The 19,987-nt window shown below is 45.8% G+C and overlaps 1 protein-coding gene across 2 annotated transcripts in view; it reads right to left on the bottom strand.

Moving 5' to 3' along the window:
- CPLX1 (complexin 1) overlaps positions 1-19,987 on the bottom strand; it is a 250,568-nt gene that overhangs the window by 81,638 nt on the left and 148,943 nt on the right. For both annotated transcript variants that reach the window (XM_090039030.1, XM_090039031.1), the window contains one exon: positions 17,444-17,619. In XM_090039030.1, the coding sequence (XP_089895156.1) occupies positions 17,444-17,619 (176 nt within the window). The remainder of the gene's footprint in view (positions 1-17,443; positions 17,620-19,987) is intronic.

Here is a 19,987-nt window from a genome sequence, read left to right on the forward strand (position 1 = left end):
CATAAATCTTCTCTGTAGAGGGAATTCAGGGCTTAAATTCTTAGGCAAATGGTTTTCTGCACGTATTGCCTTCCAACAGCACTTCTCAAATGTCTACCAAATTTCCTCTGGTGCATTAAGCCCAAGGGGCCTTGCCAACTGATGTTAAGTCTATAGCGCCCTTTAGAATCACTTTTAAAGCTTTTACTGTCTGCCTATGTTGTCATTGGAGATGATCCCCCAAACCAAGCAGCAGTCAAAGACTTTAGTCACCAGTGGCTTCAGACACTAATGCAGATGGTTCAGTACGTGGCAATCTTTCACTGAGTCAGTTTTGGACCAATACCCTAGGCATGATAAGGATTCTGTGCTGCTACAGGTAAGCTCTTCTGAGTGGGACACCTCATAAATGATACAAACTGGATGCCCTTCTAGAAAACAAGATGTTGTTTAAGCCATGGGTCACTGGGCTTGATCTGGGGACTAGTGGGTAAAATACTCCAGCTTGTGTTTTAGTGGAAGTCAGGCTGGATAAGAAGTTAGTGCATTGGTGCACTGTTTCTATGTGCAAACCATGAAATACTTTACAAGGACTGTTTTCTTCACCCTAACAGAAACTCAAGAAGTTGTAATCAATAGTCCAAGGTCATACAGCTAATCAGTGCCAGAGCTAAGAATAGAAGCAAGGTCTGTTTGTGCCCTGAACCACAATGTCTGAAACTAATATCCTGACTGACTGCAGTCAGAAATGATTCTTGGCACCATTCTAATGTCTTGGCCAGACTTCAGTATTGGTAATTATATTCAATACATTTCTAACTTGGATGATGGTTTTTGACATATCCAGTTAGAATGGCCCAGACCCTCTGCCAGTATAATTAAGTGATATGTCATCAAAGTCAATGGGGCTGTGTTGTTTACCACCAACTGAGGGTCAGCCCCCTGAACTGGTACATAGTTCTGAGTGTTTCTGAATGTGTGTTAAACAACTGTCACATTTCACTTCCTTTTTAATGGTAAATAAAGTGATTAACAAAGAGCTCAAGTGCTTTAGGATCATGACAGAGGCTATTCAAACACAAAATACTGCTTAAATTCCTCATTTAAAAATGTTTCACTGACATTGGAAATGGTTCCCATGAGACCTAGTTAGTCACTGGGCTATTATTCCAAGTATTTAGTTGATATCCATTAGAAGGTGATCAAGCTTATTGCTGAACACAGTAATGTAGTTAGACCATAGTACTCTTACATGTGAAAGCCAATTTACTGTGTCTGCCCAATAAGGCATCTATTAAATCAGCAGGTAAAAACCAAGTGAGCTGAGGGCTATAAAACAAATACAATTCAGATTAGGTTTTGGGGGTTTTTTTGCATGGTGGCAGTAAGGAGGGGGTGGGGGAGGAAGGGAAGAAATCAGTTTGCTTCCTAGATAGAGCATTTATATAATGGTGCCTTCCTTAGCTGAGTTAAAATACCAGCTTAAGTCTTAGGGTCAGAAAATCAGCTGACATAAGAAAGCATAGCTCCACTGCAGCTAGTGGAGTTGTACTACTCTGCAGCAGCTAAAGAGATTATGCATGCATTTCCGTTCAGATAATATTGATAATTCTAGATATTGCAGGCCAGATTCTATTCCATGCATTAGGTTGTAAGTAGACTTAAGTGCCTACGTGTGATTCTATTCCATCCTAAATCCTGAAAATCCATTTATCCATCTATTTTTATAAGACACTATCATTCTACCCTTATAGTTTTATAGTTTCTAGAGTTGGACTGGACCTGAGAAGATCATCAAATCCGACCCCCTGCCATGGCAGGAAAGAGTACTGGAGTCAAACGACCCCAGCAAGGTGTACATCTAGCCTCCTCTTAAAGGCCCCCAGGGTAGGAGCCAGCACCACTTCTCTTGGAAGGTGGTTCCAGATCCTAGCCGACCTGACCGTGAAGTAGCGCCTCCTGATATCTAGCCTAAATCTACCCTCTGCCAGCTTGTGACCGTTATTCCTGGTCACTCCTGGCAGTGCTCGGGGGAACAGGGACTCCCCCAGTGCCTGCTGGTCCCCTCTGACTAGTTTGTAACAGGCCACTTGATCCCTGCCAGTCTTCTCTTGTGGGGGCTGAACAAGTTCAGGTCCCATAGCCTCTCCTCATAGGGCCTGCCCTGCTGCACCCTGATCATGAGAGTGGCCCTCCTCTGGACCTCTCCATGTTGTTCACATCCCTCCTGAAGTGCAGCGCCCAGAACTGGATGCAGTACTCCAACTGCAGCCTGACCAGTGCCACATAGAGGGGGAGGATCACCTCCCTGGACCTGCTTGAGATGCATCTGTGGATGCATGACAAGGTGCGGTTGGCCTTCCTGACTGCATCCTCTCACTGCCGGCCCACGTTCATCTTGGCCCCAATGATAACTCCAAGATCCTTTTCTGCCTCTGTACTGATGAGAAGGGAGTTCCCCAGCTTGTAGGTATGGTGCTGGTTCTTCCTCCCCAGGCGCAGCACCTTGCACTTGTCAGTGTTGAATCCCATCCTATTCTCATCTGCCCACCCCTGTAACTTGTCTAGATCTGATTACAGCCTATTCCTCCCTTCTAGCGGGCCCACATCCCCCCACATCTTAGTGTCATCAGCAAATTTGAACGGAGTGCTTTTTACCCCCTCATCCAAGTCACTGATAAAGATGTTGAACAGTGCGGGCCAGAGGACCGAGCCCTGGGGGACCCCACTGCCCACGTCCCTCCAGGTCAAAAATGACCCATCCACCACCACTCTCTGGGTGCGACCCTCCAGCCAGTTGGCGACCCATTTGACTGTGTGGGTGTCGACACCACAGCCCCACAGTTTCTTAATGAGAACGGGGTGAGAGACAGTGTCGAAAGCCTTCTGAAAGTCCAGGAAGACTACGTCCACTGCGACCCCTGCATCTAAGGATTTGGTGATCTGGTCGTAGAAGGCCACCAGGTTGGTCTGACAGGACCTGCCACTGATGAATCCATGCACTGCTTGTCCTTAAGCATAATCTCCCTTGCTGGCCCCTCATGGACATGTGCCAGAATAATTCTCTCAAAAAGCTTGCCCAGGATTGAGGTAAGACTAACTGGCCTATAGTTTCCCAGGTCCTCCTTCTTCCTTTTTTTGAAGATGGGAACCACACTGGCCCTCTTCCAGTCCTCTGGCACCACACCAGAGCACCACGAGTGCTCATAAAGCCGTGCCAGGGGTCCCGCAATGACCTCAGCCAATTCCCTCAGTACTCGAGGGTGGAGATTGTCCAGACCAGCTGATTTGAATACATCCAGTCCCTCCAGAAGTTCCCTAACTAGTTCCTCACTAACCCTTGGCCTAGGTGCATCTCCCCTGGGGTCTAAGGGGGGCCCAGAGTGGGGTGGCTGTTCTGGTCCCTGCTCAGGAAAATGGAGGCAAAGAAATTGTTAAATATGTTAGCTTTGTTGTCTGGTGTGATGACCAAATTTCCTAGCGTGTCCTGCAGGGGCCCCATGTTACCCAGAACCTTCTTTTTGCCCCATATGTATTTAAAAAAGGACTTCTTGTTGTCCTTGATCCGGGAAGCTAGTCCTAGAGGAGGACCACTCGCATGATCGGGGGCAGCAGGGCAGGCCCTATAAGGAGAGGCTAAGCGACCTGAACCTGTTCAGCCTCCACAAGAGAAGGCTGAAGGGGGATCTAGTGGCCTGTTACAAACTAATCAGAGGGGACCAGCAGGCACTGGGGGAGTCCCTGCTCCCCCGAGCAGCACCAGGAGTGACTAGAAATAACATTCACAAGCTGGCACAGGGTAGATTCAGGCTAGATATCAGGGAGTGCTACTTCACGGTCAGGGCGGCTAGGATCTGGAACCAACTTCCAAGTGAAGTGGTGCTGGCTCATACCTTGGGGGTCTTTAAGACAAAGCTAGACGAACACCTTGCTGGGGTCGTTTGACCCCAGTACATTTTCCTGCCAAGGCAGGGGGTTGGACTTGATGATCTGCTTAGGTCCCTTCCGACCCTACTAACTATGAAACTATGAACTATGTGTAAGAGGGGAAAATAGAGTATTCCCTAGCATAGGTGACTAGTGCCTCTTTAGTCTAGGGGGGCACCAAATCGCTGATGGGGGGATGTCCCCCAGAGGTAAATCACTGACTTGGGGGGGGACCCCCGGAAGCCAATCACGAAGCACTTCTGCCGGACTTTCTGGTTTTGTGGCTGGTGCTTCCAGGGGGTGCATGGCTAATGTCAAGGGGTGCATGTGCACCCACATGCACCCACTATGCATCACCAATGTTCCCCAGACACAAGAAATAGCTTAACTGAGGGGAACACCAAGACAGCAGCACAAATTGCAACCTTCGTGGGGGTGGAAGCAGGGAACCACAAAACAGCTGCAACCACAGCAGCTAACCCCTTTACTGATCAGCACTGCTAAAGCCACATTGTTCCAAGCATCTTGCAGCTGCCCCAAGCACAGAGCTGCCTGACTATGCATCTGAATACACACAGAGTGCTGGGTAAATCCTGAAATTTTAGCTGATGAAAATACATAAGTGGGATTGGGGAGAGTCAGCTTCAAAGGGATGGCTGGAGAGCCTGGACCCCCAAACTCCTAGGCTGCTGACATGCTTGCCAAGAGACTGATTCAAGAAAGAACAATAAGATGGCATTCACATACTGGTCAGATGTACCATCTCTTTGTCAAATCCTAGGACTGGTAAATAAGTAAGACTGTGTAGTCATTTTTCTTGATTTGCTTTCATTAGTCTTATTTGCTATTGCTATGTAACAATAAAATTTTCCTATCAGGAAATGGAGGGGTTGTGGTTGGTCATTTAGAAAGGTTGTACACACCTGAAACAAAGTATCAGGACTGGATTGTAAATCCAATGCCAACATCTCCGAGCCCTGTATTCCTACATGACAAAGGATGCTGAGAGACAGCTGCAGATTCTGGGATACCTGCAATGCAGAGAGCAATGCAGAAATTTTCTCTAAACTAAAATGAAGGGATGACAGCACTTCTGTCTAAAACAACCAAAATTAGAAAGAAAAAAAGTGAACATGATGATGTACCTTCAAAAGCATGAATTCATTAAAATAAAGGGCCACATTGGTCCTTTTCCTGTGGACTGGAAAAGGGCCAATGTGGTCCCTATTTTCAAGAAGGGGAGGAAGGAAGAGCCTGGCAACTACAGGCCAGTCAGCCTCACTTCTATCCTGGGGAAGGTCTTTGAAAAAATTACCAAGGGCCACATTTGTGAGAACTCTGCAGGGGAAGTGATGGTGAGGGGTAACCAACATGGGTTTGTGCCAGGCCGATCCTGTCTGACTAACCTGGTCTCTTTCTATGACCAGGTAACAAAAAGCTTAGATGTGAAGGAGGAAGTCAATGTCATCTTCCAGAAGGCCTTCAACACAGCATCCCACCCAATTCTGGTGGGCAAGCTGAGAGACTGTTGACGATTGCCCAGTCACATGGGTGGCAAACTGGCTCCAGGGGCGAACCCAGAGGGTGGTGGTGGATGGGTCGATGTTGACCTGGGAGGGTGTGGGCAGCAGAGTCCCCCAGGGCTCGGTCCTTGGGCCGGTGCTCTTCAACATCTTCATTAGCGACCTGGACGAGGATGTGGAGAGCACCCTGTTCAAGTTCACTGATGACACCAAGCTGTGGGGTAAAGTGAATACACTGGCAGGCAGGGACCGCATCCAGGCAGACCTGGATAGGTTGGAGAAGTGGGCAGATTTGAATAGGATGCAGTTCAACAAGGACAAGTGCAGAGTGCTGCACCTGGGGAGAGGGAACCAGCATTATGGTTATAAGTTAGGGGCTGACCCTCTCAGCAGCACAGAGGCAGAGAGAGATCTTGGAGTCAGAATTGACTCCAGGATGAATATGGGTTGCCAATGCAATGAAGCAATACGCAGAGCCAACCGCACCCTGTCATGCATCAACAGGGGCATCACTAACAGGTCCAGACAGGTCTTGCTCCCCCTCTATGCAGCACTGGTCAGGCCACAGCTGGAGTACTGTGTCCAGTTCTGGGCGCCGCACTTCAAGAAGGACATGGAGAACCTGGAGAGGGTCCAGAGGAGGCCACTCATATGGTTGAGGGCCTCCGTGGCCAGTCCTATGAGAAGAGGCTGAGGGACCTGAATCTCTTCAGTCTCCGCAAGAGGAGACTGAGGGCGGATCTTGTGGCTGCCTACAACCTTATCAGGGGCCAGCAGCAAGCACTCGAGGAAAGCCTGTTCACCAGGGCCCCTCTTGGAGTTGCCAGGAACAATGGCCACAGGCTGAGGGAGGATAGGTCTAGGTTAGATATTAGGAAGAACTATTTCATGGTAAGCGTGGCCAGAGCCTGGAATAGGCTTCCCAGAGAGGTGGTGCTCTCACTTTCCCTGGAAATCTTCAAGAGGAGACTGGATAGGCACCTGGCTGGGGTCTTATGACCCCTCCCACCCCCAGTGCTCATTCCTGCCTATGATGGGGGGTCGGACTAGATGATCTGTCTAGGTCCCTTCCGACTCATTGATTCTATGATTCTATGAAAGATGTCTTTGAATCCATTTTAAAGAGGAAAGATTAAACAGTATATTGAGAAAAGAGTCAATTTGCATCTTGGCAGTCCAGTGTCATCAAAACCTCCAGGGAATACTTAAGTAAAATATTCAAGGCAAATCATCTATTTGATTTTGGTTGTTGATTATCTCATAAACATCTAGACCTACAAACCTAAAACTTGTGGGGGTTTTTATAAATCATAAGCTAAGAATGGTGTTAGTAATTTTATAAATATATATAATACATAAATATATATGTATAATTAATTATATTGTTGTTAATGTTGTTGGCAATGTATAATGTTGTTTATATATATTATATATACATATACATATATATATATATAATATGTGTGTGTGTATACATATATATATATACATAAATACACAATATTATGGGATCTTTTCCACTACAGAGGAGCAAACCAGCAGGCAAGTGTGTCAAGTATGGCCTTCAGATAATTTTTCCAGATCTGATTAACCCAAATGCTGTCACTGTCCTAATGATGGTAATGAAAGAGTGATGCTCTAGCTGTGATGGTCCAGAAATTATGCCAAAATGTAATATACCTGATCCAATGCACCAAATGCCCTCATGGCAACTACATGGATGTAACTAAAATCAACTATGCACCAGAATGAACTTTCACAGGAAAAATACAAAGGATGGGCAGACACAAACACATACACATGCATTTGTGTACATGATAAGAAGCACATTTTTCAGCAAAAAACCATTCTCCCCTGACTTCACTACCCACATGCTCATTGGAAATCTACCTAACACTTATAAAAGGCAAATTCAGGAACAAAAATTCATAAGCTGCCTGTATACTAAGAACCAAAGACAAAACACTAATATTGGTTTTATAACACATTATGTTTTATCTGACTCCTGAGTTCTTTCCACACATGATGTGTGACAATGGCCCTCCTCCCTTTCGATAGGCCTTGATCTCCCAGTAATCAGCTTCTTTTCTTTTGCCAATTGTGTGTGTGCTATCTCTGGGAATTTCTCTCACTTTCCCCCACTGCTGTTTTTTACTATGCTGTGCCTGGATCCTTGTGATCAGAACTAAGGAAGACTGTCTTGCATTCAAAAGATTGTCTAACTTTACCCCAACAACCTATTTGATCTAATAAAAGTAGCACTCTAAGAAACCCTTGCCCCTAGTATTTATCCTGGAAGAGCCAGAAATCATGTATTCTTCAGACCTCTATAAAGGCTCAAAGTTTCCATGCTTTTCTTGAGACAAGACAATTTCCTCTCAATTAAAAATTGCAAAGATTGCAGAATCCTTGCCTCTGGCTGTGATTCTCAAGACTACCTAGAAATGAAGGATTTCATTGTCTATTATAAATTATAGGAATTTGCCATTAATAGAAATAGTGCTACTGGGACAAATATGAAGGCAGAGGGATCATACTTGTAAGGGAGGAGGCAGAAGGTCTCTTACCGCTAAATAACAGACCCCTCAGGAACTGGGAATGGAATTGGATCTCACCATTCCTCTACTGTCAGAAAATTTCTATGAAGCCCACATAATAAAATATGTTCTCTTCCTCATCTCCCCCTTAGGTGACCTGTATACAGGATGACACATTACTGATACCCATTGCTCCCTTAGCTCAAGTGATACGAATCCAGGCAGCTGATCTAAAGGTTCAAACCCTAGGAACATTTATATACATACCTTTTTGTTCCTCAGCATATCAGAGATCTGGCAGGATGAAGCAGACTTGATTAATTGAGTCTGACCCACATGCGAGCTGACACGCACTGCGCTGCATCACGTACAGTTGTATAAGTAGCAAAATGCACATCAGCGCAAAGAAAATGGCAGCAATGCACTTTTGAACTAAAACAACTCCAATGTGTTTTAGTTCAAAAGTGTGCCGCTGCCATTTTCTTAGTGCTCATGCGCATTTTGCCACTTATACAACTGCACGCACCGCAGCACTGCGTGCTTTTAAAACTGTCCAGCGCTGCACAGCAATCGTATACAAATGCCCTAGAAGTGTCAATCTGATGCTGCCTGCTGGAATTTATGGCTCTGTTGTTTGCTTTTTCAAAGTCTAGGAAATTTAATACCAATAAAACAAATAAAATAGAATAACTATTAAAAAAACAGAGACACTTCCAATGTAAGTACACAAACATTAAGAATTACCTGAAGTAAGGTTGCTAACACTATTTTAATTCATTCCCTTGGCAGGGATACAAATGACATAAATACATACGGATTTTTTCCACACGTCTCCTGACTTCACCAGTGCGCAGGATGGATAGTGCTCGGGAAATGTAGCATGGTCATGTGGTTGATGTGTCTGTTGTTTGTAAGGCCTATGCTTTATTTTTTGCAGAATAAAAAGGTGTGTAGTGAATGAAGCAGGAAATTGCCAGAAAAGACAGGTCAGTCCTGGTTAAGGCAACTGTCATCCTGAAATATTAGATCCCATCCTCCCTTCAATTGTGATGCTGGCCAAATCATGTAAACCAAACTTTTCCAAGTGTATTCTCTCCTTTTCTATCAGCCCAACTTGAGACCTTGTAGTGTAATAAGCAGAACTGCTGAACATTTATGGCCACAGATGAAAATTGTTGGGGCTATGCTTTGAACAAATAAACTGATATAGAATGGTTGGTGATGTCAAGGCATGTACTTCTCCAACTGGGCAGCCAACATTAGTGTAAAATCTTGGCACAGATTTCTCTGCGTCTCTATTCCCAATTTATGGGGGTTCATGAGGATGAATTAATGGCACACATGTATCATAACGCTGAGAAAAGCCCACCAGGAAATTAATAATTCTATGTGCAAAGCATGGTTTGAACAGTGCACCTGAGAGGCGTATATTGATAAGGCTAACATGGAATTTTGAATAGCTGCTCATTACAGGAGCCTTGTTCTTCCTGTGCAAGGAATGAGGCAGAAATCTGCTGAGTGCTTCAGCATTTTTTTAATGAAGGGTTTGCAAACGTAATTATCTGTCTATATGTGTTGGCTTTCTTCAGCTGACTGAGATAATGGAGGTTTCTCTTCTGTTTTCAAGACACAGGATTTAATTAATACAGCAAAAGTTTATTAATTATACTTCACATGCCACACACATGATTCTGGTCAAAGACTTGTCTGTAGGGGTATGCTTCCCCATGATGACATTCAGAGGCAGCTGCAGTATCTCAGGCATTCTTGTATTGCATCTGCTGGCAAATATTGGTCTTAGGGCATGGCTACACATGTGCTTTAATGTGCATTAGCCTATTTTAATGCACATTAAACCATTACTTAAAAACGTTCTTCTTAGTGTGCACATTAAACATCACTTAAAGAGTGTGCTTTTTAATTAATGCATGTTAAGCCAGGCTAATGTGTGTTTTTGTAGTACCTCACAATGGAGGTACTAGATTTAATTGCGCATTAACTAATGTGCATTAATGCACATGTAGATGCGCCCTAAAGAGACCACCATGTTCTACAATTATGTTTTACTACAACAGAACAAGACAAGCAGGTTTTACAGCAAGATGCATGATAGGTAGGTGATCTATAATACAGATGGGAACTACAGTACAAAGGATAGTGACTTTGTACTGAACAGAAGACCTCTGTGGGACTAAAGGTGGAATTTGTTCATATTTTAAGGGCAGTCAGGTGCCTATTGGCCTCATCGTTCTCCATCCTACTTTGATGTGAGGACACCATCATCTACATTAGCTATTCCTGCCTTGGACCCGAGGGTGCTGCAACAATATCCTGATTACTAAATGCAATGGCCCTTCGGGAGAAAATAGCACTGGGACCCTGCAAATGGCTTCCCCTGTCACACACGTGTACATGGACATAACTGCAACTTGACTGAGAGATTTTACAAAGGAATGCTTGTGCAGAGAAGGAAAAGGATATGAACCAGTCAGAGAACAGGATTTATCAATGTTCACTCAGATAGCAAAAGAAGAGATGCTATTCCCATTACATAGGTATCAGTGTCTCAGTTCAGATACTGAAAATTAAAATAAGGTACTCATCCGAGAAATTTCACCCAGCTAGAATGTTTAGCTAAGGATGCAGCTACCTCAATTTATCATCTTGGGAGCTAAGATAAAAAGTTATTGCAGTCTGGAGGATACTTATAATAATAACAGTAATCTATAACCTTCAAGCTATTCATCCTCATCCTTCTGAGTGGCTCACCTACCTCAGCTCCTGAACCACTTCCCTGTGACTTGCTTTGTGTTTGCCTTGTTTCCTCAAAATTTAAAGCGCTTCCCAGAAGAGATGTGTCTTATTAATAGTGTGTAAATTTATGATGCTTGTATAAGACCTACATTAATGGAGGCCAAAGCAAATGAACAAAAGTGGATGTCCACTTTAACATTGCCTCTGAATAACAGAGGGAAAGTAAGTATGGCCCACCTTATCCAAGTGCATAAAGTGTTAACCTTAGACCTCAGTTCATACAGGCTGTGGAAGCAAGTCAAGTCTGATACCCAAGGAAGTGAGCAGACCACCCAGCTTCTAGCCTACTTTCCTTGCTTTACTTCTTCCTCACATTGATTTTGCCCAGGCCTGGGGTAGGGCAAGGCCCTCAGTTGGGTACACCCAAGTAGTTACGGCTGCAGGCCTAAGAGCCTCCCATAGAGTGCACTCCCTCACAATGTTGTAAGCATGTAATATGTATTTCTATCTGTATGTTAGAAACCACATGAGAAACACACAGGCTGACTAAAAGATGCCCTGTAGCAATAATATACAATAGTATAATGACATGGCCATGCAACCAGGGTACAGAGGCAATAGTGATTTCCAGTTACTGCTGCACAACTGATGCAATTGCAATTGTGATTGTACAATTCCCAGTGGCGGTTATATTTCTGCCCTTTCCCCTCAAAGCTAGCAACCAGGTCAGCTGTCTCAATTGACCTGCCATAGTTATGCCACATTCCTCCCCGCCCCCCACCAGTATTTCTAGGCTTAGAGAGATCTGTTAGAGATCAAGGTCACTTCTAAGACAAGAAAAAAAACTGTGTTATTCTCTAAGAGGAAGAGCTTCTTTCTGTCCCTTCTCAAGTTATTTCAGATTTCCTAGAATCATCTCACAGTAGCTGGAGACAAAGAAGACCTGTTATATCATCCAATTCATTTCTGTGTCAGGGCACAGTAATATTTCCATTTTAATGTCTCCTTTCTAAAGATTATATCCCTCTTTCACAATTCCTCAGGAAATAGCCAGGCTTTTAGCAATTATAGTCAAGATTACCAAATGAAAAGGCTAGAGTACCTTATGTCTTAACAAGTCTTTTAATGCAAACCACACATCCTCTTTACCACCAGTAAACACCATATTTTCTGTTGCTTACCTGAGGTTCAGCCTTCATTTCATGAAATGGCTCTGGTGTGTCTCCATTTGATAACATTAGAGTAATTCCTGCTGAAGATATGACCTTTACTGCAGAATATCACTAAAGAGTATAGACATTCTCCAAGAGATGTTTCTCCCCAACACACTACTTGATACAGCTAAATCTAAGCTGCAACATACTTACATAATTCGACATAAATTAACTAGAACACTGCCAGAATCCTTCCCAAAGGTGTTATACATTCTATTCTTTGCCTCTGATATATAACAGTGTATACTTGAAATTTCCTAAATATTTACGCAGAAGTTCACACTACAGCAAGGATAGGGATGCTACTGAGGTCTGGTTACAGGGATACTTTAGCAGCATTGGAGGAGACAGTCACAGATGCCATGAAATCATTTGCTTCCCACTAAGAAATTCATTATTCTCTTATTCCCTTCATATCTCACATAGCCTACTGGCATAGCCTAGAGCCTCAAGTCAGCAAAGCATGCAAGTAAATCTGCTGGAACTGGGTCTAAGCCCATAATATTTTAGCTTCATGGGAATTCTGTACCTCTCTGCAGTGTTCTGTAAGTTCTCATTAATGAACATATGAACGTGTCTGCCTACTAGCATCACAAGGAGATAAATTAGTTACAGCAGTATCTTTTCTTAGAATTATATCACTCCAATTTTCTTCCTACTTTCCTCAATCTTAACTGCATGTTTGGAAGTGTTTACCTAATTTGGATGCTGTCTGTTATATGTTGGGATTCCCTCTTGAGGTGAGCATAATCTTCACAAAAAGGAGACACCACACAGGGACTTTCTCTGACAATTTAATAAAATGAGCTCATAAAGACCTTAGTCTAAGAGATATTGTTCTTATACAGGTGACCTGCATCTATTCTGAAAATTGAGCCAGTGTCTCCCTATACAAAATATTTGTTTATTATTATTTATCTTTAGACATATAACTTAAGTGCCAGTGAGCCGTCTTCCATAGACTATTGACTTTTTTCACAAGCTGATTCAATTTCAGAGCTTCTTCCTGAAGGGTTTTTAATCCTTCCTGTTATTTTGCCCCCCTTGGAAGGGTATTCATACTTTTAAAAGTTGGAGCTGATTATCATGGATTAACTGATTAATTATCTGATTAACTCTTGCCCTAGTTACCAGGATGGGTTAGAAGAACAGCTCTCTCCCTTCCACAAGGAACCCTATGGACCGATAACCTTGACTAACAATTTTTAATAATGTTAAATTACATCATCGTCTCAAACAAAAGTCTATATTTTTCATTTACTGTTTAAAACAATCCTATATGTTGTTATTTTAATTATAAAAAACAAATTGCCAGTCTTTTTTTTTTACTGGGCCTCCCATGAACATAAAAACAAGGAGATGCCAATCAAGATCTCCTGATTTTTAAAGTTTCCAGAAAAATTAATATTTTTTGTACTCCTTCCTTAGATGAACAAATTCCCTATTAGCCAGTATTGAACTAGGAAGCATGAAAAGCAGAGATAAGCTATCACTTCTTTTTCTAGAAGAATGATGTAAGCAATACACTAGGTATATCTACATGCAATGTTTTACTGCACCATTGCCTAGTTTACTGCACAGTAAGCATGTGGTTCTCCACATGTGTACACTTACTAAGCAGGAAAAATTCCTAATCATGATTAAATTTAATACCTGCAGAAGCCTGGCCCGTTCCACCCTGGGAGTGGGCCAGAGGAGGCAGGTTGCCTGGGGCTAGCAGCAGTGGGCCACAGGCCACAGGGGAGCAAGATGAAATGAAGACCTTAGCCAGTGCCCACTTGGGCCTGGGCCTGCACACTTGACTTACTGTGCCCACCTGGCTTCAAGCAGTTGGTTGCACGTAGCCTTGGTCCAGATGGCCAGCAGTGGACGTCTTGCGGTCTCCTGTAAGCCTGATGGTAGATGTTTATCACCTGGGTGGCCTCCCCTCAGACTTGCCTGCCACAACTTTGAATGTTATTCTAGTAGGGGGGCAAACCACCCAGGGGTCCTCTTTCATGGGGAGTCCACGGGGTTCTACCTCCCCTACACCCCAACCTTGCACCAACCTTTCAGCAGGTCACCAGATCTTGTTGACTGCACCCCAATGATGTTGTGTTTCTTGAGCTCGATGATCTTTGTAGCCTTATTACACCTTAAGCACTTCCTCCTGAGATAACTCATATCACTTAGCCATTTGGCTTCAGCAGAGCCTCTGTCTGCCATAAAGCAGTATCAGGCCAGGGACTCTAAATTTAACCATCAATCAAAGAAAAGGAAAAAAAAAGGTGCTGTAGAGCTGTTTTGCCTGTGCCGCCTCACCCTATCTCTCAGCCCCTCCAAGAGGGAGATAACAAAAAGGAGCCAAAACAAACCAGAAGTCAGGAAGGACCCATCCGGTTTCCTCTCCCCAGCCCTATTGCTAGGATAACAGGGCGTCATGTCCCCTTAGGATCTCACTGGGGCTGACCTGTTGTCTGGCCACGGTTGGCCGCAGTCCCTTGTCCCGGGTCATTTCTCCCCTCACCCTGCTGAGCACGATATGCGGTACTATCTTCCTCAGATGCTGTCAGAGGCATCCCACTACCAACATCCTGTGGTACCTTCTCAAGTGGCTGGCCATCTTCTATACTAGATGCCGGAGCCCAGCCGCCTGCTGTTCTGCTCCGCAGCCTCTTTTGCTGCTCATGGCTGTTCAGCTGGATAAAGGCGGGGCTCACAACCTGCATGGTTTTCCTCCCTCGCTCCAGCTGTGCTGCAGACCCTGCTGCAGGTAAGTGTTTCTCTTTGATTATTTTTGTTTTTTCTTCTTTTGTACATGATCTCCATCCTAGGGGATCCTCATTTGTTGTTTGGGGATCTTCCAGCCACTCTCCCCCATGACACTTACCATGTGGTCCCTGGGCACCCACGCATGTCTGACCCCTGATCTAAGTTGGGCAGTGCATGGCTCCAGGTACAGTGCATCTTATCCCAGAAATGTTGCAAACTCTCACAAAAGGCTTCTGTCTCCTGGCTCTACAGACCCAGCATCTGGAATCAGGGAGAGGCTGGAGTCGGTTTGCCGGCTGCGCGCCCAAGTCGCCCGGCGGGGCCCAGGTCAACCCGGGCACGGGGGAGGAGAGGGAAGAGGAAGCGGCCGGACCCTCGCCTCACGAGCGGCCCCCTGCCCGCTTCCCCCCCCTCCCGCCAGCCTCCGGGGGGGGCCCTGCCCGCCGCGGGTGTGTTGGCACCCCCCCGCTCCCGGAGGTGGGTGGAGAGGGTGGTGGAGGGGCTCTGTTTGTTGAGCGAGGAGGAGAAGGGGGCTCTGTGTGTTGACAGGGTATAGGGCTCTGTGCTGAAGGGAGAGGGGGAGGAATGGGGGTGTGTGCTGTGAGGGGAATAAAGGTTTCTTTTTTGTATGGGTGCCTGCCATGGGAGTGGTGCTGGGGGTGGGCAGGGGGTAGGGGGTTTGTGGGCAGCGAGGCAGGAGAGCTAGAGTGGGAAGAACTGCAGGATGTGATCTGCTAGAGCCTTCTCTATGTAGTGCCCTGGCCTCTGCTGGCAGGTGTGCAGCTCTTCTGGGTCCTTGTCAGGCAGGACCTGCTGCTGCCACCACAGGAGGTGCTCCCGCTGTCAGGCTGCCTCCTTGCATCACATCTCCTCCACTCAGGCCTCACGGAATATCTCTCCCTGGGCCTCACAGATATTATACAGCATGAAAGCTGCAATGATGACCCAATGGAGGTTCTCTTTGGTGACCTCAAGATGAGCAGTGAGGGAGCACCAGAAGCTCTTGAGGTGGCCGAATGAGCACTAAATCAGGGTACAGATCTGGCCCAGGCACTAGTTAAAGTGGGCCTGGCGGGGATCCAGGTGACTGGTGTAGGGCCTCATCAGCCAGGGGAGAAGCAGGTAGGTAGGGTCCCTGATGAATAGGGGAGGGATGGCCATGGTGCCCAGGTGCAGGTCCAGCACCTCCTGTGTGAAGTTCTTGCTTTCCATCAGTCCCGCCTGGCCAGAGCTGCAAAAGACATGGGCACTCACATGCATGAATGTGCTCTGGTGGTCCACCATGGCCTGCAGGGCCATGGAGTAGAATCTCCTGAGTAGGCGAAGTCTCTATGGGATGGGCAGGTGACCAGTATGTGGGTCCAGTCCAGGGCCCCAATAACACTGGGGGAATCCCACTGCATGGAACCCTGCCACCACTGCCCGGGAGTCATGGACATGGAGGACAGTGTCCGCCAGCATATCCTGGAGGGCACTGCACACCTCCAGAACAGCCTCCCTGGTGGTGGTCTTGCTTATGCCAAACAGGTGAATGACATACCAGAGACTGCAGCACCGGAGCTAGGCAGGTGTCAGCAGGGAGGGCTGAGTACATGCTGGTGTCCTGGCACTCCAGGTGGGTCTGGAGATAGTACAGCAGGTCCCAGAAGGTGGACTGGTTCTTCCAGAAGCCATCTAACCATTGCTTATCATCCCAGATGTGCTGGACAAGGTGCTGCCACCAATGGTGGGTGGGGCAGCAGGCCCAGAGGCAGTGGCATTGGAGGCCCAGGGGGGTGATGGCAGCCCCAGCAGCAGCATCCTGGAGCCACTCAATGGCATCCCTAGTAGTGGTAGCCCTGGGAGCGTAAGCTACGGCTGGGCAGGTGGTCGCTGGTCATGAGGGAACTGGGAGGAGCAAGACAGCCGTGGGCCAGGTGACAGTTATTCTGGCAGGCCAGTAGGTTGATCACAGTGGTCAGCAAGATCCCAGGAAGCTGTTTGTCACTGCCAGGGGCTGGGGCAGCCAAAGTGCAGGGAGGCACAAACAAAGCTGCCATGTGCTGCCTCTGCACTTGCCATGCTGCTCCTAACCAAAAGAAGAGGCTGCCCAGAGAGCAGAGAGTGGGGCTGGCTTTTAAAGGGGGCTGCCAGCCTGCTGGCAGCTGCAGCCAGAGCTTGGAGCTCCATCCCCTCACCCCCAGTGAGTGCATTGCAAGGCTGCAGGGATCTGGGAGCAAATTTTCTCTCTAATCTCTGCACATGTAGACACCTGCCCAAAGTCCCTTAGTGCACAGTATCTTACTGCTCAGTAAATCTAGGTTGGAGTCAACGCATGTGTAGAGGTGCCCACTGAGTATTAGGACACCCTCACTTAGAACAAAAACAGATTGAATTATGGTGTTTTGTATAAACCAGTGACATGGCCTTGGAGAGTCTTATGCTGTCATGATATGACAAGAAAAGTAACAAAGTCATTCAAGATGTAAAAAAGAAAAAAATGCAACAATCCTCTTCATTCATTCATATTTGGCATTTTGATATGACAGTGCTCTTGAACACAAAACTTGTTAAGTGGCAAAGGTTCAAAACAGAAGTGAAAGCTAAAAGTTGAGTGCAGCAAAGCAATGACCTAGCACAGGTGAACTTGGGTTCAGAAAAGCTTGTGTTCTCTCCATATATCTTACTTAGTTAGATAAAGGTGCATATCGATGAAGGTGCATATCTATAAAACCGCATATCTACCCTGCAGTTAGTGCAGTTAGAAGGTGACACTTACCTTGTCTCGAATTCCTTGTCTCATGACTTCTCTTTCAGCCTCCATCTTTGCATATTTTGCTTTCCTTTCCTCCTCTTCCTGCCTAAGGGCTTCCTGTCGTTCCTCTTCTTTCTTGGCAGCATCAGGATCTTTTTCTTCATCCCCACCCAGCATCTTCCCCATGTCTTTGGTTGCCCCTAAAAGCAATCACACATTAGTCAAAACTGATTGATGTTCAATAAACCAAATGCCAGCTTCCCTCCATTCCTGCTCTTTTGGTAACTAAAAGTGAATCCCATGTCCTCTGCATCTAGAAAGGTCTCTCCAGCAGAAAGAGAGGTAAGCCAAGTTCAGAGGCAGGTAAAGGAAAGCCCCTTGCAAAGGAAACAGCAAACTATACCAAACTATATGCTCTTGGTGAGCCCCTTATATCACCTCCTGTCATCCTGCAATTATAAGTCTGGTCCATTTAGTAAGGATTACCTGGCAGTTCACTGTGTGATCAACTGAGCCCATAGCTTACCTGGTGCACTAAGTACCAGAAGCTCCTTAGTCCAACAATACAAAAGCAGACCAAGGAAAACAAATTATTGTTATCATCACCCCTACTGACTAGTATTACATGCCTTCAGAGCTCAGTTGTGGTTGGCTGGACATAACTGTAGGACCTAGGGGGCTCTACAGAGCCAGGTCTCCTCAGGAGTGGCAGTTGATACAAGATCAATAGGGTTAACCCAGTGCATTGGCCCCTGCATTAGGGCCAGGGTCCTGTGTCATCCCCACACATCTTTCAGTCTCCTGCTGCCAGCCCCTGTGCTCTCTGGAGCTAGCTCTCCGCTATTGTGCACAGCCCTTGCACAGCCATGCAAGTGGGGAGGCTTCTTGCATGCCCCTCTGCCCCTGCATGGCCACGCACGGGCCGCTCACCATCTGGGCCAGAGGCACGTCTAACATCAAAGCTGCTGGTGATCCATCAGAGCTGTTGCATGGACATTTACTATGATGCTTCCATCTCATCCCAAGTTAGAATGGTTCTCAGCTCTAACCCAGTGATATATGCAGAGATACATACCAATGCCATAAAGGTTAATGACTAAGCCCTGCTGCATGCTGCTCTGGGCATATTCTAGGTACTCCCACATGCTGATTAATCTACATCACCCCAGCCCATGCAGGCTAGGCCTGCAGCCACTTCAAGGCTTATGCTCCCCCTCCCCATGACAGTGATCAGAGGGTGAGTGAGGAAAAGGCAGGGCAGCTCTAATCAGCAGAGATGGAGAGGCACACTAATAGCACAAGTCACTTTGTCCCAAGACAGCAGGAAGCAGATTGTGATATTCTGGATCCTTCATTTGCTCCATGGTGTCTTTAACTGACTGGAATGTGAAGTGCCAATTCAGCCTGGTATCACCCTATCTAAGGAAAGAATGATAAAAATACATATGCAGACACCAATCAGTCCTGGGTACCTTGCCCTCTAATGCTCAGTGAAGAAAGGAGACCATCCTTTGTGGTCATTAATCTGTTGTCAATCTTTTGACTATAGAAATGCAGAGAACCTATCCCTAGACAGAAAAAATCATCAGTCTACAGAGCATTTTGCTATCAGTTTGCCATCAGCAGTTCTGAAATGGAGGGCAAAGTAGGCTGTATCATCAAGGCTTTCACTCTGCATCATAATGTAGGTTCTTCGAGTCACCAAAATGCCTTCAGCAAGCATGAAAATATTTTTGAGAACTGGGAATCATTTTTTTAAATTTTTGCCTGAATGTTTCTTCTCTGCCTATTCTGGATTTTTTGGGGCTTGGTCTTTTTATGGCATGCTAAATAACAGTATGCTGAAAGTTCTTCTAAATCTCATTAAAAGAGTACTAAAAACTATTCAGTTTTCAGTCAGATGAGATGTGATAACTTCATGTGGGGACTAACTGTATGAATAGTGTTCCCTCTAAGCTATGTGGAGTGCATGGCCACACAAACACACTCATGCTGCACAGCCAGGCACCCCTGCATGGCCATGCACACCATGCAGCTTAGAGGGAATGCTGTGTACAAGGTAAAAATACTGATGAACAAGCAGTTTTTATCAGCTCCCATTGTTGTCTCTAGATGCATCTTTGCAGCATTCATTTAATCTGCACATAGCTAACCACTAACTTCTCGTTCCTTTTAGTCTCATCAAGAGCCTGCTGAAGTCAATGGAAGGATTCCTATGGATTTGGGATCAAAATGCCATATATATATATACACACACACACACTATATGCTAGGGAGCATTGCTATGTTAACATGCTCAACCCACTTGCTTCTGCTCAGTTCAAACGCTGAGAAAATGGCACGTGGCCACCCTTTGGGTGGCACTGGGTGTGTGGAAGTAAGCATGCCAGAGGCTAAGAACGGCATTGGATGCACCCTAGGTATGTGACCAGCAATGCCATTTGCCATTTTTTCCAGACATTATTGCATGTGAGCCAGGGGAGAGAGTAGGATGTATTGTCACAAGTGGTACCCCTTGCACATCTGGGTTCAGCAGAGGCCTTCCCCAGCATACAGTGTTTGAATTCA

This window comes from Crocodylus siamensis, chromosome 3, assembly GCF_052110815.1.
Source record: "Crocodylus siamensis isolate JL-2025a chromosome 3, ASM5211081v1, whole genome shotgun sequence".
NCBI lineage: Eukaryota > Metazoa > Chordata > Crocodylia > Crocodylidae > Crocodylus > Crocodylus siamensis.